The sequence below is a fragment of the Panthera onca genome, chromosome C2 (assembly GCF_046562875.1).
Source record: "Panthera onca isolate mPanOnc1 chromosome C2, mPanOnc1 haplotype 2, whole genome shotgun sequence".
In the NCBI taxonomy this organism is placed as follows: Eukaryota; Metazoa; Chordata; class Mammalia; order Carnivora; family Felidae; genus Panthera; species Panthera onca.
In genome coordinates, this window is record NC_138347.1 from 148,837,286 (window position 1) to 148,862,242 (window position 24,957).

General features: G+C 55.7%; 1 protein-coding gene across 6 annotated transcripts in view; it reads right to left on the bottom strand.

The window, feature by feature from the left end:
- Positions 1 to 781: 781 nt before the first annotated feature.
- Positions 782 to 24,957, bottom strand: part of VIPR1 (vasoactive intestinal peptide receptor 1) — a 33,466-nt gene continuing 9,290 nt past the window's right edge. For 2 of the 6 annotated variants that reach the window (XM_060638402.3, XM_060638407.3), the window contains exons 2-13: positions 22,959 to 23,067; positions 18,234 to 18,341; positions 11,479 to 11,585; positions 9,944 to 10,050; positions 9,379 to 9,511; positions 7,121 to 7,274; positions 6,538 to 6,598; positions 6,270 to 6,336; positions 5,805 to 5,896; positions 3,229 to 3,358; positions 2,944 to 2,985; positions 782 to 2,222 (exon numbers count right to left, since the gene is read on the bottom strand). In XM_060638402.3, the coding sequence (XP_060494385.1) occupies positions 2,031 to 2,222; positions 2,944 to 2,985; positions 3,229 to 3,358; positions 5,805 to 5,896; positions 6,270 to 6,336; positions 6,538 to 6,598; positions 7,121 to 7,274; positions 9,379 to 9,511; positions 9,944 to 10,050; positions 11,479 to 11,585; positions 18,234 to 18,341; positions 22,959 to 23,067 (1,302 nt within the window). In that variant the 3' untranslated portion in view covers positions 782 to 2,030. Of the gene's footprint in view, positions 2,223 to 2,943; positions 2,986 to 3,228; positions 3,359 to 5,804; positions 5,897 to 6,269; positions 6,337 to 6,537; positions 6,599 to 7,120; positions 7,275 to 9,378; positions 9,512 to 9,943; positions 10,051 to 11,478; positions 11,586 to 17,345; positions 18,131 to 18,233; positions 18,342 to 22,958; positions 23,068 to 24,957 lie in introns of those variants that run through there. The other 4 variants (XM_060638403.3, XM_060638404.3, XM_060638406.3 and 1 more) reach the window with 4 other exon arrangements.

Sequence of the window (24,957 nt, forward strand, 5' to 3'; positions counted from 1 at the left end):
TGGTTTGGTTGGGGCTGTCATTGGGTGATGGGTTCTGGGATGGTACTGAGTAGGACAAGGCTTCGAAGGAGGCTTGTAAGCAGATCTGAGGCTTTGCCAGCCTATTCTAGCTTCTTTTTACCAGCTTGACATCCCTCTCCTGCTCCCAAACAAGACCACCCCTCTGCAGGTTTGCAGGAAGTGGAAGCCAAGGGGTCAGGCAATGGCTTTGGAGGGAGACCTCTCTTGCTAACTGAAATCATCTACTTTGCCCTATTGCCTGTGTCTAAACCATTCCACCAGTCGTATTGGCTCTGTCACTCATTTTGGTGACATTTCTGTCCTCTATCTCTTTTTACCTGAACCCTGGGCAGTGTAAACATGGTCAGCTTATACCCCATGCACCCCTGTCTGCAGGAATCACTGTGGCCTGCAACATGCTCCCACTTAACCATTTCTGGGACTGCGGCAGTTCGGTCAGCTGTTCTGTACTAATCCAAGAATAGAATTTCCTTCTCTTGGTTGGATTTAGAAGGTCAGGGGACACAACGAGAACCTAGTATAACTTCCCCACGCTCAGAAGGCATGGGATACCATTCAATGAGACATGGGGTGAAGGCCTTTAGAACTCCGTGCTTCTCCTAGAAGTGTAGGATTCCCATCCAAAGCCAGAAGGGTGGTGACAGCTGGCTTCAGTGATGCTTTCGACCTCCCCTCCTCTGAAAGGGGGAAAATGGCCGTAAGTTGAAAGCTGGTCCCCATTTTAGGTCACGTGGGAACATCAACCACCAGGGAAGCCAAGCCGATTCAACCCAACGTTTATTGTCGCACAGCCCGTTTGCAGTCCTGAGGATATCTTCTGGCTGGAGTGTAGGCAGGAAGCCATGTGGCCACAGGGTGCAGGGTAGGCACAGGATGTTATTGACCACCAGTCTCCTGTCCAGACAATATGTGGGCTAGAGGACTTCTCAGCCACACTCCAGTGTGGCTCGGGTGGGAATGGGATTGCAGGGATGGTAGCAATAATATCAGTGGTGATACAAATAACTAAGAGGATGAAGCTGGTTATGATATATAAAAAGCAGCAGTTAAGAATTTGTGCTTTCATTTTCTCATCTGACGGATCTGAGACCGAACCCTACCTGTGTGACAAGGCGAGGCACCTCTCTGCGAGACTCGGTTTCCTGACCTGTGACATAGGGACAGTAGTTCCCACCTTGTTGGGTTGATGGGAGGATTAAGGGGCGCACGAACGCACATCTCTCAGCCTGGTTCTGATAGTTGGCACATAGGTGGGCGGCCAAGGGAAGCTCCCACTGCCTGTAGGGCTGGCGGCGGTCTCGATCGTTCCAGCCATCCTGGGACCACTGCGCTTCAGCAGGGACTATGGAGATACCTGTGCGCCCCAAACTAAACTCCCTATCAAAACCACACCCGTCTGAGGCAAACTCCTCCACTTGGAAGGGCTGGCAGCTCAGAGGACGACGCTGGGGGAGGCGACCGCCTCTGGGAAGAGATGCCTTAATGGTAACGCTTAACCCAAAGGAACTTGACGCAATGGTGGAACTTCAGGCTCCGTCGAGGTGGTGGTGGCCGGTGATCTTCAGGGCCAAGGTCTTTGTGTCCTCGGCGCACACCACGATCCCGCATTCATTGTCCGAGGACGGGCAGTTGCCTACCTTGGACGGCGCCCGAGAGCCACCAGCGCCGAGTCAGGGGAGAGAGCATGTGGACTTCTTGCCCCTGCTTGGCGGACGAGGACTTTTCCGGGAGGAGTCTGATGGCCGAGCTCCACCCCACGTCTTCTCAGGTGGGAGCCCCCCGGCGCACCTGCTTGCAGAGAAGCGGCTCCCGCATCTGTGCACCCTACTCTCAGACAAGCGCAAGGGCAGAGTTCTTGAGGGGCGTCCGGACAGTGGCCTGGGGACCGGGGCAGCCTCCGAGCCCAGGGCCGGGGCTGGCCTCGCCCGGGCAGGCCTCGGTCCCCGGTGCCGCCCGGGGTGGGTGGTGCGGACGGGAGGAGCCGCCGGGGGCCCCTGGGCGCCTGGCGGTCAGACCAGGGAGACTTCGGCCTGGAAGCTGGAGGAACGGCGCGCGCCCGGGCTGACGCGGGTCAGAATGGAGACCTGCGTGCTGCATGTGGCCCCGTTGCTGCCTCCTGACGGGTGCTGGTATTTAGCGTCCGAGCCCAAGAAGCCCTGCAGGTGCCAGCGCCGCCACTTCCGCCGCAACTCCGCCTGCACCTGGGGAAAGGGAGGTATTCAAGCCCGCCCCCAGGAAGCCTCCTCCACTGCTGATCGGGCTGCTCTGGATTTAGGGTGCCGAGCCAGCCAGTCAAATCCTCCTGGGGAGTCTAAGTTGAGAGACCCGGATGCTACCTAGGCTAGTGCACAGTGGGACCACTGGGGACCCGGGTCAAATCAAGGCCTTGGAGCCAGAGGCGGTAGGAGGCAGAGAGGATCAGAGAAGGCAGTCGGGGAGGGGGAGGGGTACTGCCTGGGGGTGGCTGAATCCCCATTCCCCTGATCGCTGCCCCCCAGCTCACTCGCCCTCATCTGAGTGGATGGATTTCTGTGCTTTGTGACCAGGCTCCACGGTAACTCAGCCTCCACTGGCAGTCCACCCCCTCGCCCCTAATCCCCACTTGCTGGACACAGCCACTTAACCAAACTGATGTGCACACAAATCCCAGGTGTGTGTGTGTGTGTGTGTGTGTGTGTGTGTGTGTGTTAAAATGCAGATTCTAAGTCAGCAGGTCTGGGGGGCAGAGGGCAGAAATCAGCCTTTTTAACCAGGTCCTGGGTATGTGCCATCACCTGTTTTCTAGTCTGAGAACCACACTTGGGGTAGCAAGATTTAACCCATCCTTGCTCTGCACTTATCCCATTAGTGTTTCCGCACCTTGAAACCTGAGTTTCAACCTGAGTGCTATTGCCTGGCCCCCAAGGTCTGGGAGGGGCTTACCTCGCCATTGAGGAAGCAGTACAGGATGGCCACCACAAACCCCTGGGGAGGAAGGGAGTAGGAGAGGTGAGGTGGACAGACCCCAGGAGCCCCCCAGCCCCTGTACCACCCCTGGCCCTGGTCCTTACGTTCCCCTGATTAACCAAAGGGCAAAGCACACAGTAGGTGCTTAATCAGGACTTATTACAGTGGGGAAAAAATGGAATCCAGTGGCAAGGGGCCAAGGCCCCAGGCTGAATTCCCTTAAAGCCCAGAGAAGAATGCAGACTGGTGGATGGTTCATACCTGGAAAGACCCCATGACGAGCTCAAAGACCATTTTCACCTCAGCTGTAAAGTTGCTGGGAAAGAAGGCGAACATGATGTAGTGCACTCCAAACAGGGGGATCAGCAGAAGAGTGGACTTGGCCAGCCTCCTGGGGACAAGGTGGAGGGCAGACAGTGGGTATAGGAGGTAGGGATGATGACCAGGGTGTGTGAGGACGGGCCACTGGCTCCTGGAAGTATTATGTGCACATGTGTTCCTGTTCCATATCTGCAGTGCCTCTACCCTCCACCTCCACCCCCTCTCCAGGTCTCCTAGCCTAAAAGGAAGCATGAAGGAGAAGGAAGCTCTCTTTTCTCACCCTTCTGGAGGAGAGACCATAGGGGAGGTCAGTGCTGAACCCTGAGGATGAGACATAGTATTTCAGGGTCTGTGGCAGCCAAGGGAGAGATGTTCTCAGCTAACAGGAGATCCTGGTTCCCCCTCTCCTGGTCTCAGTTTCCCTAATCTTTACGGTGGGGGTAAATGTATGCTCAATATGATCAAATTACAGAAATGGGCCTCACTGGAAACTCAGAACTACTTTGGGTGTTATAAAGTTATAAAGTTATAAAATCCACAAGAGACTAATTCTCTACTAGGGATGAGGACATTTGGGAAGGAAGATTTTGTAATTGGGGTGCTGATCACATACGCCCAAGGCCACTTGGGAGGATGCTGGGCACTCCAGTTTATGCCTGGTTTAGTCCACCTTTGGCTTCTCTGCCTGTCCACTTCTCTAGAAGTTGCCACCTTTTCTGAGATTGCATCCCTCCCTCCCTGGCTCCCCACACCCATACACACACTCTCAGCAGGCTCTGAAGGACCAGCTCCTCCTTCTCCAGCCTTGTGTGCTTGACAGGGTCGATATTCATTCTAAATGACTCATCCCTCTCCTGTGCAGCAGGGCTCATCCTGGTTCAGGCCTCCCAACCACCTGACCTCAGCCGGTCCAGACAGTGTGAACTCGCGGTTCCCTGGCTGGGAGAGGTCTGAGCGGCTGGGGGTGTCCGCCGTGATCCCTTCTGCCTCGGAAGTCAGTCCAGGGAAACCTAGTCCTGGGCCTGAGGTCCCCCAGCCTTGCCCCTCCTGCTCCTTCCTAGACCCGGGTCCCAGCCACGCCAAGATCCTGAGCACTGCCCACCCCTTTTTGGCCACAAATCTCTCCCGCATGCCCAAGGCTGACAGATGGAGGCTTTCTTTAAATTGAAGGCTTATGGGGAGGTGGAGAGTGGGAGCCGACAGCCCCTCAGCGGGGAGCCCCATCTCCTATTCCCCCCACCCCTCTGCCTGCCGACAGCTGCTCAGTTTCTATCTCACCCACGTGGACCTGGTGATGACCGGCTTCCTTTGCCTCAGATTCAAGCCCTTTGGAGCAGTTGTGCATTGGGGCAAACCGGGCCCCACAGGCAAAGCAGAGGATAAGGATGCCCGGGCCTGATGTACTGCCCCTTGGCAGGCTACAGACCCTGTTCTCAGACTGGAGGGGAAGCTCCTCCTACGCACCCAGCGGGGGAGAATGCCGTCACACCAGGAACGTGAGTCTTAGTCTCATCAGAGAGAATCACAGGATTCCAGAATAGAATCCTAAATCCAGCAGCTCGTGACATTCTAGCTAAGAATCTTAGAACCACAGCACAAGACTCTCCAAAGAGAAGCCAGGCCAAGAACCGTCCAGAATCCCAGGACTGGGCGGCCCTTATGGGATGCTCCAGGGTTGTCCTGTCTCTGCAGCTCTGATAATCAGTCTCTTGTTCCCGTCGGTGGGCATGCAGACCCCTACTCACCTCCTCACAGCCACCCTGTCCTTGTTTCTTTAGTTCTGGCTTCAAGCCCTGTTCTCATGAAAACCTTCCTGTTTCTCCAGTCTTGCCAAGAGCAGAAGACAGCCCTCACACCTTTCTTTCCAAGCAAGGAGCATGACCACTGTCCCAGGGACACTGTACCCTCCCCCCTGCCAGGGCCATGTGCTCCCAAATCCTTGAAGAGGAGGGAGTGAGTGTCAGTTTCCTTACCTGTAAAATGTGGACAGTTTATAGGGGACAGTGTGGATGACATGAGATGATATGTGGAAACCCCTTAGCACACCTGGCATGGAAACTGCTGTTAACTCTTCCTGGGGACTACTTAATCCTATGTGGCTATCTCGTTGTCCAGCTGGGGGCTCCCCCAGGGCATCCATCTACTGTGTACTTACTGTGTCCCTTTTCCGTGCCAGGCCCTTGCCAGGGACTGGGCACCTGGTGTGAATAGGGCACAAGTGATCTGTTGTGTTCTCAAGCTCCCTGGCTTGGCAGTGGATACACACCTGGGGCAGATCGCTTGCTAGGTAAGTGACTGCGGGGGAAGCGGGCACGGGGTTTATGGGCCTGGCAAGGGTAGGGATGGAGCGGGGGACACTTGTGGGCTGAGCCAGGTCATGGGGGGTGGAGGTGGGCGAGAGCAAGGTGGCTTTTTGGTGACTCTGGAGTCACCTGACTTCCTGGAAAACTTCAAAGACACGTGGGCAGATTTGGGGACGGGGGATGGGGACACCAGGGAAGCCAGAGCATACTCACGAGTATGGGCTGCTGTGACTCTTTCCAACATCTGGGGACTGAAGTTTCTGAACCAGGATCCGGATAATGCAAATAAACAGGATAAAGTTCACCTGGTGGATGCGGCCAAGGTTAGTGGTCAGAGAGGGGAGGCTGAGGGGTCCAGCTCCCCGGACTGATGTCCTGGTTTCTTCCCCAGGACCCTGCTGTCTATCCGTCTTCTCTCTTCCCTAGCTTTCCCCACTTTGGGGGGTCATCTGGGAATTCTACTTCACGTCTTGAAGGACTGGCCCTCCCCATCTGGGTTCTTTACCCTAGAGGAGAAACTGATGGGGAAAAGGATGGGGACGACCCTGCCTAGAGTCACTGGGAAGCCTGTGTTTCCGTTCTGATCCTGACACGAATTTCCTGTGTGACCTGAAGTCAGTGGACTACCCAATCTAGGCCTCAGTTTCCCCATCTCTACGTGGTGGGAGGAGGCCTTACCAAGATGGAGGTGAGGATGGGGGCCTTTATGATCCACCAAAATGAGGAGTTGATGGTGTTCCAGCATCTGGATAGGGCATGGTGGGGGAGAATGAGAACGGTTGTCCTCAGCCAGGGTCAGAGGCCCTCCCAGGTGCTCCGGCTCTGCCCCCGAGCCCTTTAGAGACCATAGGCCCAGAGTCTGTGCCTCCCAGCTTCCCTTCATCCCACCTAGGGGATCTGCCCCAGATGATGGCAGCCTGGGGGAGGGGGCGGGGTGGCAGCTCACCCAGTATCCTCAAAATAGAGCCTGATGATTGTCCATACAATGGTGAATATGCTGGGCACCCCTGTCAGGGCCAAAGAAAAGAAAAAGAGAAAAGGGCACAAGAGAGAGATTTAGGAGAGAGAAAGAGAGAGAAAGGGAGGGAGAGAAGAGTGGGTTTCCGGGGCTGCCACCTGCGGTTGCACAGGCCGCTCACTGTGCAAACATGCTTGCTCTACTGAGGGGGTGGAGCGCTATGCCCGAGGGGCTGTGTCCCCCTAAAGGGAGGGTCTTTTTCTCAATTTGACAGGGGCACTTTACAGATTAGCAGTGGCCCTGCGTTTCAAGGGCTGAAGGGGAAATGGATGCTCACGGAAACTGTCTGTCCCACAGATCAGCTCTAGTTTCAGCTGCAGCCTGAGGGCACCTACCCCGGGGTGAGACATTGGGGGGGACTTTTGTCAACTCTTGGCCTAGAGCCTGGTAGGCAGGACCGGCGGCCCAGGGAGACCTACGAGTGCAGGCAGGGTTGGCACCCACCCCCTAGTGAGCTCCCCAGGCCTTGCCCCTTCCGTCCCCAGCCTGGCAGCCCTCCCTGGTACCATACCCCAGCCGATGAGTATGTACCCCCAGAAGTACTTCCGCTCAGAGAAGAAGGAGACAGCCAGCAGGGTGTGCAGGTAGAGGCCCTCCACCAGCAGCCAGAAGAAGTTGGCCATGATACAGTACTGGAATAAGACCATGGCTGCCTTACAGCTCACCTGCAGGGGGAGGAACAGAGAAGGGGCTCACTGGGGTCCCCTGCCTGCCCACATCTCCGTTTGGGGCAACAAACACAGGTGCAGCACGGCCAGCTTAATCTCTTTGTTGTTCTTGCATTGTCCCTTTCGAAATGTACCCGGTGGTTTTCCCATTATCCCTGATTTTAGTTCATCTGAGATTTGGGGATAAGTTTGCAGATTTAATGATCCATCCATCAACTTATCATCTATTCATTTTCCTTCTATATGTCTATCTACCCACCTACCCATCCAACCATCCATCTGCCCACCTGTCCATTTATTTACCCACTAGGTGTCCTACCAGCTCACCCATCTGTCTGTCTAATGCCCATGCATCCACTGATCATTTATTCATCTTCCGTCTATCAGCCCACCCATGCACCTACCTATCTCTCCATTCTTCTGCCTATCCACCTACTAGCCATCCTCTACCAACCCACACACCTAACCAGCTATCCATCCATTCATCCAACCTCCTATCTACTCATCCACCCCTCTACCTGTCATCTACCCAGTTTTTCCTACTTTACCCATCTATCCTTCCACCTGTACAGCCATCCACGCATCTATTTACTCAGCATCCGTCTACCTGCCCATTCACTTAACCCCGCCCCCACCTACTCATTCACCTTATTTCAATTAGGATAGGAGGTAGCTAGAAGAGGTATGAGGAGGATTCTTGCTTGGGTTTGCAAGGGTTCCCTGAATATGTGGGGCTGTAGGCTATGGGCTGTGGAGTGGGGCCCTGATGGAAGTGTTGAGGAGAAGAGGCGAGAGGAGGCAGAAGTAGGGCAACTTGGGGCTCTGGGTGGCCCACCTGGCACAACTGGAGGACCTTCTCTGTCCTCTGTTCTCTCCTAGAAAGTTTTCCATTTCAGATCGAGTCCCAATACCTGTGAGCCAGAACTTAAAGCCCTCCCCCTCCGGGAAGCTCTCTAGATTCCACTCCTTCCTTTCTGTGCCCTTGGCTTCCAGACATCCTCAGTAGTCTGCTCTCCTCTTCCTGTGGCTGCAAGCTCCTTCAGGTCCCACTTCTGTCCTTCCGGCTACAGGCGGGCCTGTGTCCCCCATCCTCCCCCACTTGCCTTGCAACTAGAATAGCTCATCTCTTTAATAGGACAGTTATCTGTGCTTCTTGCCTTAGAAAAGCTTCAGAGAGCTGCTAATGAATCAGAAAGCCAGTCTCCACAATTATCCTTAACAAGTGTGCTGGAGGCTTCCTGGCTTCTCCGGGTCCGTGGCTCATGGGCCCCAGCTCCTGGGTGGGATCCTCTGAGGAGCTCTGGGATTGTCCAGGGTGGCCACCCTGCGTTTCCCTTCCTTCTTGTCTACATGCCTAAGACTCCACCATCATAGGTCCATTCTCTGAGGAGAAGGTATTGCTGACGCCCAAAATAATGCACTGCCCCTGAGGTAGGTCCTCATGAAGCAGAGTCACTGGCCACAGGAATGGGTAGGAGCCAGGGCTGGTCTTGGGCTCTCTGTCTTAGCTCCGGGGCACTCAGGGAGGGGGTCCTGAGCTCACAGTCATTTGGAGATGGACCCCTTAGTGACGGACAATTAATTCCTTAGACACTGTCTTAACTTCCCTTCCTGAGGAAGGTCCAGAACGGACTGATGGCAGGGGAAGAAGGGAAGAGAAGGGCTGTGTGTGTATCTGGACCGAATCCAGGTGGTGGTAGGGGTGGGGGAGTAGGATGGAAGCTTGGAAGTCCTTGCAAGATGGGGAAACTGAGGCAGGGAGTTCCCAAAGATCACTCTGGAAGTTACCAACAGAAGAGGGACGGGGGACTGTGGACTCTGGCTATGAAGTGTCACATTTCCCACCAAGGAGAGGCATCTGTCACGGGCAGGGGCAGGTCTGTGAGCTCCCAGGTGGCTGAGCACCACTTCCTGTGGCTGGGAGGGGGGTGGGATTCAAGGAGCTGCAGACGGGGTTGGGTAGGGGTTTGGCCATTCTTGGGGAGGGAGAGGAGGAAGGAGAAGAGAGGAAGAGGGGAGAAGCAGCAGGCGGAGAGGGACTGAGATTGGAGAAGGTAAAGGTGAAGAGGGAGAGGGAGGTGGGCCTGGGTGGGGTCCTCACCGAACCCTTGGTGCAATAGTCCACGTCCTCGCTGTTGAACAGGATCAAGTCTTTGATGAAGACAGCGGTGGCCCTCAGGATGAAGGATATGAAGAGGTGCATGTGGATGTAGTTCCGCGTGCAGTGGAGCTTCCTGTGCAAGGCGGGCAGAGCTGGGAGGCTGAGGGGGCCTCGGACCCCCCACTGCAACCACACTGTCCAGCGCTCGGAGCAAGGGCAGGGCGGGGGAGCATAGGGCTTCCAAGGGCAGGCCCCGCCCCCGGGCACAACCCTGGTGCAGCCTGGCCTCCGAGTGCCTCAGCCTCCAGAGCCTGCCCCACCCTCTGGCGCCCGATCTCCAGGTGCAGGGCCATCCCATGGGGACTAGGCCGAGACAGGTGGAGCACTTTGAGCAGCCTGCTCTCTCCAGGGGAGGCTGGCCTGGTAGGGGGACAGGGCAGCGACTCTATGCTGCCTGGGGGTGACAGGGAAGGGGGCCAGAGCATGACTGGGCCAGGCTGGGCTCGAGCACAGGAGCGACCTGGCTAGGTCTGCTCTGAGGCTTGTTGCTGCGGCTGGACCTCACCTGAACAGGCTCAAGATGGCTGTAGCGACCAGAAGGGCAGCGAGGGACAGGCTGTGGCCAATGGTGTAGATGGTCTTCACGGAACTGTAGAACATTGACTGCTGCTGCTAGAGGGAAGAGGGTGGCGGGGTTGGGGGTCTTGGGGGGGGTGGGGTGGGCTCACCTAGGGGGTATTGGCAGGGGTGCGTGCCTTACGCACCCTGCCTCCCATCCCTGCCTTGGCAGATGAAGAGACTCCAGGGTCCCAAGAGCAGCTGAGCCGCCCCCTCCAGTCCCCGGACCCCTGACACCCCTCCCCTGGGTTTCCACAGACGGGACAGGACTGCTTCCCGGGGCGGGGCGGGGGTTGACTTGAACCTCCTCTCTCTGCTCTTTCACGAGGGAAATGTCAGTGACGGAAAGAGCAAAGACCTCACGCGTTCCCTGTGCCCGTTTGTTCATCCTGCAGTCATGTGTTCAGCACCCCTTCCGTGCCAGCTTCGGGCACGGCCCCCCGGCGGCCCAACACTGTGCCCTTCAGACTCCACATGAGGACCTCCCGCCATGCAGCGAGAGAGCCACACAGGGAATTAGAATACTAAAGACAACACTGGGACAATTTCCCTTCCGGGGCTCTCAGAGGCAGGGGTCAGCAGGAGGAGGGCAATCTAGCCTTTCTGCAGGGGGACAGGACTAATCTGGAATCCAAAGGCTTCTGGCTGGCTCCTCCAGGAACCCTCCCTAGGGACACGTATGCAGATCCTTGGCCACTGGGTGAGTCCCTTGTTTCTCTCCACGTCCCACACCCTGCTGGAAAACAGGCAAGTGGTTAAGTGGGATTTAGGAGATTTAGATCCTGTCTGGGGACCTGGTGGGCTTTGAAGGCCTCTGAAGACGTTGCCCTTGTGGGAGGAGCAAAAGCTCTGAGAAGGGTGTCTGGGGGTGGGACAAACGTCACAGCAGACGGACACACACACATACCCACGACCCCACACCCAAGCAGTGAGGGGGCTCCTAGCTGAGGACTCCAGTCATACTCTCGCTTCCCATCAGTATCCCCACGTGGCTCTGGGGCCCACATCTGCACAGCAACCATTCATGCTTCACCTGCTCCGGGGCATATGCCTGTCCTGGGACTGAGGACCATGGTCTTGTCCCTGTCCCTGTCCCTGTCCCTGACTGGCTGCTGAGGATCTGCCCCTCAGTTTCCCCTCTGCATGAGATAGGAAGATGATAATCTGCCCTCCCTGCCCCTCTAGGGCTGGAGCAAGGCTTCCATGAGTCAGCGGGGTGGCCCGGCCGGAGGGCCGAGTGCTGTTTCAGCTTTTGCCACTGTGTGTCATCCTCATGAAAGTCCCCTTCCTGTTCCCTGTCAGGGACAGAGAGGGGGATGAGCCCCTGGAAATGCAGGCCTGGCAAGGGAGGAGGCTGGGGAAGGCACACCCCACGAGTCCTGGCTTCAGCATAGACAGCAAGCTCACTCCTTGCTGGGAGAGGGTGGAAGGAGCCTTGCAGGCCAAGGCACTGTGGGAGGGCAGGGGTGGACTGAGGCCCACCTCTTCCAAATCTGATGCCTTGTCATTCAAGCCACAGGCAATGGGGTAGGGACCAGGTTCCAGGTGCGTCCAGCCCTCGTTGGTGCAGCTGCGGCTCACGTTGCGGCCTGGGTGGAGGGGAGAGGGGGAGAGGAGAGAGGTTGAGGCTGGGAGCAGCGTGAGTCCGTGGAGTAGGTATGGGGCTGGGCTGTTTCTGAGCTCAGCCTTTCCCCGGCACCCCCAGTTGTATCAGGCTCCAGCGGCCCTGACCCAGACTCCCAGGGAGCTGCCGGGGCACTTGGGGCAGGGAAAAGCTCTTCCAGGGCTTGGCAACACGAGTAACAGTCAGAGCAGACATTCCTGGGCTCAGCTTTGCCCCTTGTCGTGTCTGAAACTGACCCGGGTGCAAGATAAATAAAGCGATTTTTGTCACGGCCTGAATTCTTGGTATAGAATGACCCATGACCCTTGTCATGAGCTAAATGTTCACTCTTGTCACAGGGCCACAGGAGCCGGTGTGGCAGATGGTTTCTTTGTCCTGTGGGTGCAGATGGCGGCCCTGTGGCTGGGCCGCGGGACTCCTCCTGGGTCAGCTCGCCTGGGCCGATGGGCCTGATTTCCTCCCACACCTGGTGTGGCTCAGGTGTGCTGCTGGAGAGGGACCAAAGGTGAGGCAGGAAGTGGGGGTGGAGGGCACCTGGTTAAGGGTGCAGGTCTGAAATGCTCATGAATGGAGAAGCAGGGAGTCCTGGCAGGGAACCTGCCAGGGCAAAGGCATGTGTGTGCAGGGAATCGAGCAGCACAGCGCTGCAGGAGCTTAAGGCTGAACTTCACCGAGTTCTCCATTGTCCTTGGAGGCCCAAAGCTGTAGCGAAGGGACAGGGCTGATGAGAGTGCCTGTGACCTGAGGGCTACCTTGAGGCTGCCCACGCTCTAGCCCTGGAGAGGAGTTGAATAGAAAATGGGTGAGCCAGGGGCGCCGGAATGTCTCAGTGGGTTAAGCCTCCAACTGTTGATTTTGGCTCAGGTCATGATTCCAGGGTTGTGAGTTTGAGCCCCACATCCGGCTCTGCGCTGACAGTGTGGAGTCTGTTTGGGTTTCTCTCCCTGTCCTGCTTGCTCTCTAGCTCTCTCTCAAAATAAATAAATAAACTGAAAAAAGAAAAAAGAAAAAAGAAGGAAAATGGGTGAGCCAGAGAAGATCCCCCCCCCCCCTCCCTCTATCCCAGGACTCATTAAAGGGGCACTGGAGTCCGGGATGAAAGCTGGCTTATTGGGGAGGGGAAGGGGGAAAGAGGAGGAGAAGGAGGAGGAGGAAAGAGGGAGAGAGGAGGGTGGGGGTGGCAGGAGGAGAGAAGAGGCAGGAGCAGGAGGTAAAGGGATGGAGGAAGAGGGAGGAGGAGGGAGAGCACAGTAGGGAAGGAGGTGAGGTGAAGCTGAGAAAGAAGATGGGTCCTGACGTCCTTGCCCTATAGCTCCTTCCTCACCAGCACCACAGCCACTGTCCCCATCATCACTGGTATCGTCACTGTCACCATCATTAGTACCGCCACCAGCACCACCACGATCGTCACCATCACGGTCACCACCATGGTCCCCATCACCACCACCAGCAGTATCGGCGGCAGCAGCAGCAGCAGCAACAGCTCCATCACAAAGACAAGTTCGAGAACCCTTCATTCATCAGTACTGTACAGAGCAGTGTAGGCTCAGTGTCTCAGTCCCCTCCACCCTCCAGTGAGGAAGGGAAGCCCAGCCCGGTTCACACTTGAGAAGTGAGGCTCCAAGTGGTTGGTCACTTGCCCAAGGCCACACGGAGAGAAGAGGGTAGAGGAGGTGTGACCCCCAGAGTCTTCTCAGCTGCCCCCTTGCCCCCGTCTGCACTGAAGGGACCTGGGGACTTGTGTCAGGTGTCCAGGTGCACAGCTGTTGGAGACGTCGAGCTGTCCTGAGAGCTGGGGGCGGAGAGGGGGGGGGGGTCCAGCGTGCATGTACATCAACTATTTCTAAACTTGGCTGTGTGCTTGGAATATACCAGGTGATTCCCTGTCCGCTATTTCTGTTAATCCTCCTGGCTGCCATTTGAAAGAGGTTCTTAGCACCCTACTTTATATGGCTGAGGAATTGAGGGACAGCTGGGGGGCTGGGGACAGTCAGGGAGGACTAGCCGGGCCTGGGTCTCCTGCCACTGCGAGGTCCTAGAGGAAGCAGGAGGGACTTTGCTGAGGAAGAGGCACTGGGCTGGGCCGGTTCCTGATTCGGCAGCCCTTTCCCGCGCAGGCCTCCCGAAAACACTGCTGCAGGGGGCTCCCAGCACGAGAGAGAGGTCCTCCTGCTGGCCCTGCTCAGCTCCTTAGCTTTCCCCCTTGTGGCCCAGGCAGGCTTCGACCAGACCGTCAGTAAACCGCCGGCCTGCTTCAGCCCCAGATCTAGGGAGCTCACCGTGGGCCCCTCCCAGGATCCGAATCTTGTGTGGACTTCCCCCACCAGCCTGGGGCAAGTAGAGAAAAGGGACAAGGTCAGATCAGCCAGCCTTGAGGTTGGGACACTAATGCCTCAAGTTTTGAGCTCCACTCTCACCAGAAGGACCAGGGCCCCATGGGCCAGGCCCATGACATAGCAGGCACCTGGGACCATGAATTAGGTGCCCCATCTGTGTCTACACAGCAGCTTCTCATGCCTTCTGTAAGGGGGGGGGGGGGAGGGGGCAACAAACGGTACTGTGTTAAAGCTAGTGATTAGGAGCTATTATTAGTTCCACTCAAAGAGGGGGATGCCAAGGCTGAGAGAGGTGACCTGCCCATGGTCACACAGCAAGGAAGCAGCAGGCTTGGGATACAGACCTGGGTTAGCTTGACTGCACCTTTCTGAACTTCCAGAGCGGCTGAAGGGCCACCCTGTCCCCTGGAACCCTGGCCGCCCTGGGTACTGGGGGGAAGGCAGGGGATAGGGGGACATCTTCAAGGTTGGGTGGCCTCTTTGAAGAGCCCTGGGACTGGGGCCCAGGTCTCAAAGGGAACTCTTCCTGAGGAGATCTCAAAGGTGGCCACCATGGGACCCCAAGACGCAGCCCAGTCCGGCCCTGGGAACCAGCAGAACTTGCGTGTGTAGAGGGTGATATACAAGAAGGAGTCTCTTCCTGCTCACCATGTCATGAAAAGAAGTCACAGCCACCCCTCCACTCTTCCCTGGGCCCTCCATGTGAAAAGCACGGCTCAGTGACTAGAGGTAGAAATCGGGCACTCGTTTCCTTCCCACTGCCCTCTTTCCGCGCCCCCCCACCTCACCTCAGCCACGAGTCCTGCCCCAGCCTCCCTTCCTCACCACCACCAGCACCTTATCTCCCCGGAATTAGGTAGGAGCCTCCTGATGGCTCTCCCTGCTTTCCTGTCCCCGCTAACCCACTCCCAACCCGAGAGAGTTGGAGAGATTGTTCTAAATCCTCTATGTGACCGTGGTGCTCTCCTGCTAAAATCCTGTCAGTGGTATCCTGTCCCAGTCAACCGGGGCAAACGTCTTAGGTTGGCATCACAACTCTCTTATCTATGGCTTCACAGTGCAGGTGGTGAGGCGGGGAGAGGAGGTGTCCCGTAGACCCCAGAGACACAGTTAGCAGCCTGTGTTGAATTTTCTCCACCAAATTAGCGATCCTAGTTTTCACTCTTAAAAAATGTCTTTTCAAATATTTAAAGGTAAAAACACCACAGACGAAAGACATACAGACCACGAATTAAAGGATCGGGTCCCCACAAACATTTTGGTCCCTGGATGAGTGATCCCTTGCCTGGCCGGCACTCCTCCCCTGGGATGTTTACCCAGCCCGGGAGATGACTTCTTTCTAACTCTACAGTCTTTATCCTCTTCAGGTGTCTTCAGCCTTCCCTGTAGAACTAGGTCCCTTCCAACCCTTCCAGGGAGGACACTCCTTCCTCAGTCCTGTCACCCAAAGGGACTAGAGTTAGGGGTGGTATTATTCCTGCTTCGGATTTGCCTTTCTCTCAAACTTCCCTCTTTGGAGTTTAAGGTCACTGGCTTACACCTTCTTCCCAGGAAAACACACCTCTTTCCCTTACATTTTCAGCCTCTAACTTAGTCTCCTGTTTCTCTCCATCATTTTCGGAGGCTAAGGCACCAAGTACAGCTGTGCAGGTTGTTCACTGCACAGGGGCATCTGGCTGATAAATGGTGGGGGCTGCAATCTGTTTCATATTCAACTGTCATTAGGTGGGTTCTGGTGACAGGCTGACTCTGCCTGAGGAAGGGCTACCTTTTTCTCATCTGCACAAAGGCACCATGTGGGCCCCATGGAGGCTGGCAGCCTCAGGGTTAGCCAGATGGTGGGCTGCAGTCCAGATTCTTATGTGAAGTTGCTGCCTTGATAATTCCAGCAGGGACAGAAGGAAATGCCGTCAGGAGGAATGCAATTAGCAGAGTGTCAGGGAGGAACACAAGTAGCAGGCACTTCCAGGGAATCTGAGAGAAGGCTGGTTGCAGCCTCTGCCGATTGGACACCTGAGAGCTGCCAGAGGAGCTCCTCGCCTACCTACCCAGGTGCCGGGTTCCGCTGGAGAGCTGGACTAGGTGGGGGCTGGCCTGGAGTACGGCACATCTGTGACTGCTCCCAGACTCCCCAGGGAGGGCACTGACATCTCTCGTTCACTGACTGCCGAGGTCACAACACGGAGCCCTGGGGGGAAAAACCAGCCTGCCCCAAAGAGTCCCTTTGGCCCACCTCCTGTCCCCATTTTACAAACAGGAAAACAGGTCCAGAGAGGGAAAGGCCACCTGACGTAAGAGATGCCCAAGAGTCTTTCTGTTCAGTCTCTGAATTCTTTAAAAGATTTTTTTAAATGCTTATTTAGGAGAGAGAGAGAGAGGAGACAGAGCATGAGCAGGGGAGGGGCACAGAGAGAGGGGGAGAGAGAATCCCAAGCAGGCTCCAGCTGTCGGCACAGAGCCTAATGTAGGGCTCGATCTCACAAACTGTGAGATCATGACCTGAGCTGAAATCAAGAGCTGGAGGCTTAACCAACTGAGCCGCCCAGGCACCCCCTCTGAATTCTACTCTGGGTCCTGCTCTTCATTAATTCTTCTCCCTCCAGACCTGCTCCTCCCTCGGGTCCTCCCCCTCTGGACTTGCTCCTCCAAAGGAGGATCCTCCCCCCTCCAGACCTGCTCCTCCCTGGGATCCTCCCCATTCCGGACTGGCTCCTCCCTGGGATCCTCTCCACTCCAGACCTGCTCCTCCCTTAGTCTTCTTTTTTTTTCCTCCCTTAGTCCTTGGTGAGTGTCTCAGCTCATCAAACTTAAACCCCAGAGGGGCATGCTGGATCTCTCCCTCCCCGCCATGAGCCTGGCACACCCTTCATGGGCAAGTTTCCCACTTCTCTCCTCTGCCACCCACACTCTAAGTCCAAACGATTACCACTTTTCAGCTGCCCTGTGAATGGGTCTTCCCATTGCACTACCAGAATCCCTCCTTCTCATGAAAAATCTGAATTACTGGTTAAAAACCTCAACCTAAATTGGACTATGTCAGTTACTGGCTTCAGGCCTCCAGTGGCTTCTCAGTGAACTTAGGAAAAAATCCCAAGTCCTCAGTCAGTGCTCAGGGCCAGCACGGTCTGGCCTCTGCCACCTGTCTCTTTCCTCTCCTCCCTCCCCTGAGCTCTCTCTGCTCCAGCCGCCCTGGCCTCCACTGCATTGCCTTAGTGCCCATCCCACAGGCTGCTGATTCTCCCTCTCAATGATCCCCCAGCCCAGGATCTTTCCGGCCTCCGGGTCCTCAGACAGAAGCTGCAGTAGCACCCCCTCGGCGAGCCCGTCCATCCGTGAACACCTGCCTTAATGTTGTGCCTTACCCCCTTCTCCCTCCTGGCACTTCTTACCACTTATGACACGTGTTTGTTCTCTTGCTAAATGTCTCTTCAACCAGAACGTTAGGTCCCTGTGGGCAGATAGCATGGCTGTTTTCATGCTGTGTTTGTCTAGCCCATGCTTGTCATGCTAGTAGATGTTTAATAAATATTCACTGAATGAAAGAATGGCTGAATATATGCAGGGAAGGTTCTTTGGTTAATCAGTAACAAGAAAGCCCAGTTCCTAAAGAGGCCCCTCTTCTTTTCTGCCTTCTATGGGAACATTCATTTAAAAATATGATAAGGTGTGGGGCACCTGGGTGGCTCATTCGGTTAAGTGTCAGACTCTTGATTTCAGCTCAGGTCATGGTCTCACAGTTATGGGATCGAGCTCTGTGTCAGGCCCTGTGCTGACAGCACAGAGCCCGCTTGGGATTCTCTCTTCCTTTCTCTGCCCCTCCCCTGCTCACGTTCGCTGTCTCTCAAAATAAAAACAAACAAACAAACAAACAAACAAACAAACAAACAAACATGACAAGGTGTGTAAGCAAAGCCCAAAAGGTCATCGGCTCCAGGCAGTGAGAGACTGAATCATGACCAGCCCAAGACAATGGGGAACATGGGAGCCATAATTAGTCCTGTATCTGTCAGTCAATTGGTTATCAACTGCTGAGCAAATATTTAGCGAGCCCTTCCCACGTGTTTATCTTTTACGTGAAGAGCTAATCAAATCCCACGAATCCTTCAAAGACCTAGTTCTGGCACATCCTCTTCCACACAGCTCCTCCCGCACCCCCAATTGCTCATCCCCTTGACCCCTTCCCGTTTGCCTTCTCACTTCCTTGACAGGTGAGTACCCACTCCAGCTGGCATCACTTGTGCTGCCCTGGCTCCCTTGCTTCCACCCAAGGCTCTTACCTTGAACTGGAGAGAAGAACTTATAAATGAGGGGGCAGTCCAAGACGACCACCTGGCCCGGAGGGGTGGCTGGCCAGCAGGTGAGGTTGTCCCACATCTTGCTGCAGCCTGAGGGGTGAAGGCAGAGGACGCAGAGGTCAGCATGGCCACCAAGTGCCTCCAGGCTTGGGGCCTGAGTCCACAGGCACCCACTCTTCTTCTCCCTCCAGGCTCCCACCTAGAGGAGCCTTCAGTCTGAGAGGGGTGGGTGGCATCACCCTGCCCAGGCTGTAAAGGGCCTGTCCTGACAGGGAGTGGGGAGGAGGCATCACTACAGCTCCACAGTCCTCAGTGAGGGCTGGAGTGCCCCCTGGGGGTGTTTTGAACAGTGGTGGGGTTTTGTTTGTTGCAGAGATTGGAGGCCTCACCTGGCATTTGATGGGTCTGTGCCAGGGAGATATTCTGTAAGCGGAGTATTCTGCAAGACTTTCAGACGAGCCACTGGGCCTTTGTGCAGGTGAAACTCTTTTGTAATGGCCGGAGTCTAGACTCTTCCTCCATCTCACATCTAAACACAAGGCACTTACCGCAGAGGCTTAACATACATGGGGTTTTCCCGAAATGCAACTGAGTAAAGGGAGAGAAGACTGTGCTTTCTCAAATGCTGAACATTATTAAGAGTTGTTCAAGGTTTTGGAAAATCACCAACAGTAATGTTGCCCGTGAACCTGAGTCAGTGAAGCAACTGCTGTATGTATCAATCTACATCTATAGCTACTGCATTCCCAGAGTTTATAGGGACAACCTTCAAACTGTGTCTTCTTATCTTTTAGTGTGATTGTGCCTGAATATGTACATAGTATTTTATTATAAATCACTTTCCTTTTTATGTTCCTTTTACAACCAGAACTTCATTTAAAAAAAAAAAAAATGAAGGCACATGTCCTGAATTTCATTGTATAGGAAAGGAGACATTAGAAAATATTTGTTATAAAAGGAGGTGTTGGGTGTGATGGGACGATGGGTATATTGGGGGTTGGCTAGTTCTTGAGGAGTCTTCATAGAACTCAAAAGCAACATAGATGCCCCTAACTCCGTCAAATTGTGACTTGTGCTGTGGGGTGGTGGTGTCCAGGATGGGAGTTCAAAGAAATCCCTGCACTGCAGGCCGTGTTTTCCACCACGTACGTATTAGCCTCGAGGGCTGGCTAGCGAAGTGTGCACAGTGGAGTCCCTAGGGGGCTGCTTGAATCGGCAGATGCATGGTTTTGCCTGTTCAGGGTCTGGGTGCCCCTGAGGGACTGGAACTCCCCTGGAACCCCTTCCCTGAGGGAGGTTTAATTGTTTCTTTGCAACCCTGCCAGTCCCATAGATTTCCTTGGGAAACCCAACCCCTGAGCCAAAGTCAATGCCAGCTCAGCCAAGCCCAGCCCTGCCCAGGTCCGAAGGTTCCTAAGTTCTCAAGAAGGGGGCCTGGGGAGAGAGAGGAGGTGAAAGGATGTCGCCACGTGGGAAAGAGCCTCGGGACTCTGAGTGCTGGGGTGGGTGGCCCCGGGGAGGGGTACCTTCCGGGGCTGCAGCAGCCAGGTAGCACCTATGGCTGAAGGCTGAGAACACCCAGATCCACTCTGGCCCTGCCAGAGAACACAGCCGCCCTTCCTTGAGGGCCCCAAGCCCTTTTGTCCACTCTGTCATGACGCTTCCATGGCCTTCTTCTGATTCCCGGTCCCTCCCCCGCTCCTGTGCCAGCCTCTCTGGAGGCCATGTAGGGGCTCATCATGCCAGGTAAATCCTGCTAGCGGTTCACGACCCTATTAATAATATCAACAAATACTTATGTAGCCTTTGTATGTGCGAGGCACTGTTCTACCCTCTTTAAATACATAACTTATTTATTTAACCCTCCCATTTTACAGATGAGTAACTGAGGCAGGGAGCAATTCGGTAACTAAGCCCAAGGTCACATTGCTGGTGAATGGTGCAGCCTGTTCACATGTTCATACGCTCCCTCTCCAGCAAACCTCTTGCGCTCCTCTTCTTCTGAAGGGCTCGATGCCCATTTCTTGGGGAATTTTGCTCTGCTGGACTCTGTTCAGCCCTCTCTGACAATGCTGGGCACACCTTGTTTTATAGGCCAGTTATTGTGTCTGTGTCCTCACCAGACTTCGAGCTCTCTGGATCTTGAGCTGCAGCATAGTCAGAGAGCAGTTTCAGAGCTGGGTCTCTGGCCCTGAGCTCTGCTTCACCACAAGTGGCACAGGGAGAGGGAGACTGGGTGTTGCCCTTGGGTGTGGGGCTGCACTTGGCCTCAAGGAATCTCAACACCACCAGGACTGGGCTGCGAACTGTCCTGGGGTGCAGGCCAGTGGACATGGCAGGGAACCCTGGGAAGAAAGTCCATTAGAGGCATGTGGTCAGGGAAGCTTCCTGGAGGAGGCAGCAGGGTCAGGAAGCTGAGAAGGGAGTAACAGCCAAGAAAATGCTAGAGCACTGGGTGGCTCAGTCGGTTAAGCATCCAACTCTTGACATCGGCTCAGGTCACGATCTCACTGTTAGTGAGTTTGGGCCCCAGTCGGGCTCTGCACTGACAGTGTGGATTCTCCCTCTCTCCCTCTTTGTCTGCCCCTCTCCCACTCATGCTCACTTGCTCTCTCTCTCTAATTAAATAAATAAACAAATTGTTTTAAATCAGAAAACAAAATGCTGGCTATCTGGAGAGCCTGTTGTCCTGGGTTGGGCCTCAGGAGTATTCTCTGTGTGCCTGACCTAGAGAGGCCCCACAGGCCCCACCACACGTGTCCCCAGGCCCACAGAGAAACAGGGCTCTTGTTGGCTGTGTGTGTCACCTCCACAAGAAAGGGACTGCCACCTCAACAAGAAAGACAGCCTGGAGACTGGGGCGGGGGTGGCGAGGCAGGGTGGGGGCTTCCACTGTGCCATTTTATAGATATGTGTGCACCGACAGACACACACAGACAAGCACTCCCAGTCACACAGAACCACAGTCATGCGTGCAAATATACACACATGCATGCTTACTTGCACATGGAAGGACAGACCCCAGCAAACAAAGGCACAGAGAGACACGCACAAGTCACAAACACACATGCATAGACATGACTGGGCACACCACAGATATTCACACTCATACACCCGCGATCACACACAGACAACACACAAAGACACTCAGAGTCAGACATAGAGCTTACAGACCCCAGACACAGAGACCGCTCCAGACGGCCGTGGGCCAGGAGCACGCATCTGGATGTGCGCGAACACGCACAGAACCCCACCCACACAAGGTCATGGGCAGACTCACTTGCCCTCCTCTGGATCCCAGGCTGTCTTCCTGGTGACAGGATGCTGGCAGCGGACAGGCACCCTGTGCCAGCAATTACCTCACCTGGATCACGAGGGTGGCTCACCCTTGGGGCCTAGGAGGCAGTGCAATGGGGCCTAGATCCGGGGTCAGGGCCTCTCTGGGCTACGTGCACCCCCAGATCCTACTGTTGGGGTTTGCTGAGGACGGTCCGCGGTGTCTCCTGCCTCTCCCACCTGGAGGGTGGGGAGGGGTGCATAGGCATAGGCAGTGGATGGTCAGTGGATGGTCAGGCCACCCCTCACCCAGGTCTCAGTCTTAAGGCCTCAGGAGACAGGAGTCTGTCCTTCCTCAAGAGCTGGGGAGGCAAAGTCCATCCATGAGGCTGCATGCACTCACTCACGGTGTAGGAAGCAGAGATTCTGGGCACCAGGGCCAAGAAGGAGGGATCCAGGAAGGGTTGCATAACTGTCAGTCTCAGAGAGGTGACAGGAGACGGGGGAGCCTGGGAGATATAAAGACGTTCCCTGCTCCTGAGCAATGCTGTTACATAACTGCAAGTTTGGCCCCAGGGGGGTGACCTGGCAGGGAGGCCCGGAGCAGGCGGCTCCAGCCCTTCTCTGCCCTCAGTGAGCCTCGAGCCACACCCACCCCCAGTCCCCAGGGGAAGTCTGCCTAGGCGCCTCCCACCTTCGCAGCCTCTCGGCTCCTCCACATCCTGCCCACCCTTCAGAATCTGGCCCGAGGGCACCTTGCAAAGGAAGGCCTCTGGAAGCCCTCCCATTCCTTCCCCAGGCTGTTGTGCCAAGTGTGGGGCGCCCGGGCTAGGGAGGCGTCATCTGATGTGATGGCCTTGCTGGCTCTGGGCAGCTGGGCAGCGTCGGCCTGAGGGTGCCTCTGGCACCGCCCTTCACGCCCTCGCACTACCAGGCTGGAGCTCTCCCACACCCCCTGAGCAGGGGGAGCCGGGCCCGCATGTGCTCAGCCTCTGAGTCTGACTGAGACTTGTCTCATCGGCGGCACAATGAGCGGGTGGTTCATCTGGCCTGCTGAAGGCGGGTTGGGATGGGGAGGGACGCGTGTGTGCCTGGGGGCCTGTGTGTGTGCGGTGGCACCTCTGGGTGCAGAGCTTGGGGTTGGGAGGAAGAAGCTGGGCCTCAGAACCCCCCATGTAGTGTGTTCTCCTGGGCTAACAGCAGGACGCTTCCAGACCAGGGGCAGATGATGGGACCAGAGAGGCCTGTTAGGACTTCTCGCTTCCTGGCCCCCCAGCTTCTCTCGGCGTCCTCTCCTCACCCCCAGCAGCTCCGTGGCGCCATTCCCATCTGATGCGTGTGGGAGGCATGTACCCTGGATCTGGGCTCACGGGGTGAGGAGGAGCAGGGCTCCCTGGAGGTCTGCGGCCCTCTCTTCCTGCTGGGCCTCACCTGCCGTGTCATTCTCCAGCTGGGCCTCCTCCAGGCACTGCTTGTGCTGTACCTCGATCAGCTGCAGATAGTAACATTCCTCCTGCTGCAGGATGGTTGCCCGGGTGCCCTGGGGAACACAGACAGGGGGAGGGGGGACCCGTCAGCCTCATCCACGGCCTACCTCTCATCCGCAGACTCCAGGAGCATGAGACCCAACAAGGCCTGTCACTTGACCGACCCAGCTTCCAGATGGAACCCCAGTCCCAACCCCAGACTAAAACCCAACCCTGACCTGGATTGGACCCAGAACTCTTGACCACAGTCCCCAAAGCTGGGTCTGCCTTGAGGGCCCTGTCATGGCTTCCTGGCGGATCCAATAGTGCTGCAGCTGTAACAACTTAGTCTTTTTGTGGGTGGCACCCCTCTGGCACCTCTCTGTAGAGCTCAGAGCCGGCCCTCTGGACTCTGCTCCCCTCCAGCCTGGGTGGGGAGTCCTCAGTGCTTGCCTCAGACTCTGCGGATGAGTGGGGCTCAGCTAGTGCTACCTGGTTATGAGGAGTTGGTCCCTGGAGCCAGGCCTGGGAGGAATCCAGGAGTCTGGCTGCATCTTCCAGCCTCTGCCCTCGTTCCAGGAGCCTGTGCTCGGTCTCCTGGGTCACCAGGCTGGGAAGGGGACACTGGCCCTCTTTACCGACACATCACCTGCCTTCTTCTTAGCTTCTAAACAATTTAAGCCATATCAGATCTAATGAAGGAAGGGAGGTTTCAGGAAATAAGGGAGGCCCCTCTAGGTTGTCTTGCCATCCCACCAAACCTCCTCTGTCCCTACTCCTGCCTCTGGGAGGTGGGGAGAAGTGATGGGAAAGCCCATGCCTCTCCCCTCCCCTTTCCTGCACCCTACGAGGGGATCAGGGATGGAACCAGACCTGTGTGAAGGCATGGGGGGTGGGCAGGCATTGGCATTGGGGCCAACAGGTGAGCAGGGGTGATGGCTGCCCAGGAACAGATAGAAAAAAAAAACAAAACAGGTCTTGGGAACCACTGGGTGGGCAAGGGCAGGTGAAGGCCTCCATGGAGGAACCACTGAGCTGGTAGAAGCTTCCGCTGGTCTGTTTGGCTTTAGGGAAGTGGCTGCAACCCCACATCGGTTTCCTCATCTTTGCCCAGGGAAGAGAATGCCATAGTCCCCAACAGTCTTGTTCAGCAAGGCAGCTCCAGAATCAGAGACTCTCAGTGTCTCTTCCAACTTGTTCCTTCTGGCCTGGGACAAGGTCCTTACGTCCCTCAGTTTCCTTGTAGGCCAAACGGGCCTCTACCAACTCCCCTGCTGACTCAAAGCCTTGTTGCAGTGGGGCTATGGGGGAAAGCATTTCTTTCCTTAAGTGTATCCCCATCTGGCCTGCTACCAAGGGTGTGACTTTGACCATTGTTCTAAATCAGGTGATCCCCCGGAGGGATAAGCATTCCAGGTGCCAGGGAGCTCTCCATTGCTATAGAGGAAGGGGGTCCAAGCTGAAGCTGGACAACTCAGTGCCCAAGAAGCTGTGCAGCTGAGTCCCTTCCACTTAATACTCTCTCATCCCTTGTGGAGGCCTTGGTGGAGCCTCACTGTCACAGAGGTCCTCACCGTCCAACCTTCCCATATGCAGCTAAGCACCACTGCTGGCCTAGCCCAAGGGAGGATGTCCTTGTCCAGGATGCCTTCAGACTCCCTAGCACTTAGACCTCGCTCACCCATGTGCCATGGCCTGGAAGGCCCACCGGGTTCCATCTTGGACCTTTAACTTTATCATCTAATTGGGGTAAAGGCATTAGCTGGTTAAGACTTTAAAGCTTGGCATATGGAGAGTAACAAAGGTCTATTATGTAGCAGGATATATGTTTGTTGTTGTTGTTGTTGTTGTTGTTTGTATAACTGTTTAAAAGAAAATATATGAGACTTTAAGGAAATGTGCAAAGGTCCCTCTTTGGGGGTCCCATGCTTCCCTTCCTGTTCAAAAGCATTACTGAGACTGAA